The sequence below is a fragment of the Nematolebias whitei genome, chromosome 1 (genome assembly GCF_014905685.2).
Source record: "Nematolebias whitei isolate Nwh7 chromosome 1, NemWhi1, whole genome shotgun sequence".
Classification (NCBI taxonomy): domain Eukaryota; kingdom Metazoa; phylum Chordata; class Actinopteri; order Cyprinodontiformes; family Rivulidae; genus Nematolebias; species Nematolebias whitei.
The window spans coordinates 46,178,058-46,179,443 of record NC_056498.1 but is presented as its reverse complement, the minus strand read 5'-3'; the positions used below and the strand labels follow the sequence as shown (position 1 = coordinate 46,179,443).

Below are 1,386 nucleotides of genomic sequence, written 5' to 3'. Positions count from 1 at the left end.
GGGGGTACATTAGTGCTTCTGTCATGAGCAGCTGGAGGAGCATTCAGTGTCTGAGGTTCATCAGAGGACGAGGGATAAAAAGAGACGAAGTAAAGATGGACAGAGGTTCAGCAGTCTGCCTTAAACGAGTGGAAGAATTTCACAATAAAGTTCCTGGATAAAGAATTTAATCTCCATCATCTGCAGTTCATAATCTGATCAACAGATTAGAAGAATCTGTAGAAATCTCTGAGATCAAAGGACGAGGCTGATGGTCGTGATCTCCCTCAGGGGCCTAAAACCAGGTCTGGTTCTGTTCAGGGCTCAGGAACTCTTCCACAGAGCATCGTCTGTAAATACAGTTCATCCACAGGTGCTGCTTAAAGCTCTATCAGACAAAGAAGAAGCCAGATGTGAACACCATCCAGAACCACTGCCGTCTTCTCTGGACCAGACTGTTCTGTCGTCTGATGGATCCAAATCTGAAGTTCTGTTTGGAGACCACAAACGCCACATCCTCTGCACTAAAGAGGAGAGGGGGCATCCAGCCTGGTGTCAAAGCCTGCCTCTCTGATGGTATGGGGGTACATTAGTGCCTCTGTCACGAGCAGCTGACACATCTGGAAATGAAGAAAAACATCTGCAGGTTTTGGAACATCTGCTCCACATAAGCGTCTTTTTCAGGGAAGGTCTTGCATGTTTCATCAAGACGATGCTGATCTGCGTTGTTTTTATTTACTTTGACAAATAAATAATAATCAGTAACTCTGCCGACTTCAGGCGGAGTATAAGAAAGCCGTGTCGACCAATCAGTGGCACCGGCGGCTGGAGTTCCCGTCCGGAGAAACCATCGTCATGCACAACCCGAAGGTGGGTCCTGTCAGAACGCGTCGTCTTCGTTTGTTTGTTTGGGCGATGATGAAAACAAACGTTTGTTTGTGTAGGTCATCGTGCAGTTCCAGCCCTCCTCGGCGCCGGGCGAGTGGGGCACGACTCAGGACGAGCAGACCCGGCCCCGAGTGGTGAAGAGGGGCATCGATGACGACCACGACGAAGTGCCTGATGGTAATCTGTAATCTCACTGGATGAACGGAGGGAAACAGGAAGTTCCTCGTTCCAATCAATGTGACCGAAGGTGCCAAAAGGTCTGTTAGCAAAATAACTCACGAACCACTGGAATCTACAATTAAATCTGAGATTCAAGATGGCCGCCAGAGTCGGCTCACCTTAAAAAATGACAAAAATTTAATCAGTTTTGCAGAAAATGGATTAAAATTTGAGTTTTAAGGCATCGGAAAAGAAACAAAGGGGGTGAATACTTTTTCAGCTCTCTGTGGTCAGCTGGAACATCCGGCTCCTGGAGGAACTTCCTGTTTCTAACGTGAAGAACTTCCTGTTTCTAACGTG

The 1,386-nt window shown here is 47.3% G+C and overlaps 1 protein-coding gene across 1 annotated transcript in view; it reads left to right on the top strand.

Moving 5' to 3' along the window:
* The window catches only part of LOC119417537 (SEC23 interacting protein), an 11,673-nt gene that overhangs the window by 2,118 nt on the left and 8,169 nt on the right, over positions 1–1,386 (top strand). The window contains exons 5-6 of the mRNA XM_037684769.1: positions 760–849; positions 924–1,044. Coding sequence (XP_037540697.1) covers positions 760–849; positions 924–1,044 — 211 coding nt within the window. The remainder of the gene's footprint in view (positions 1–759; positions 850–923; positions 1,045–1,386) is intronic.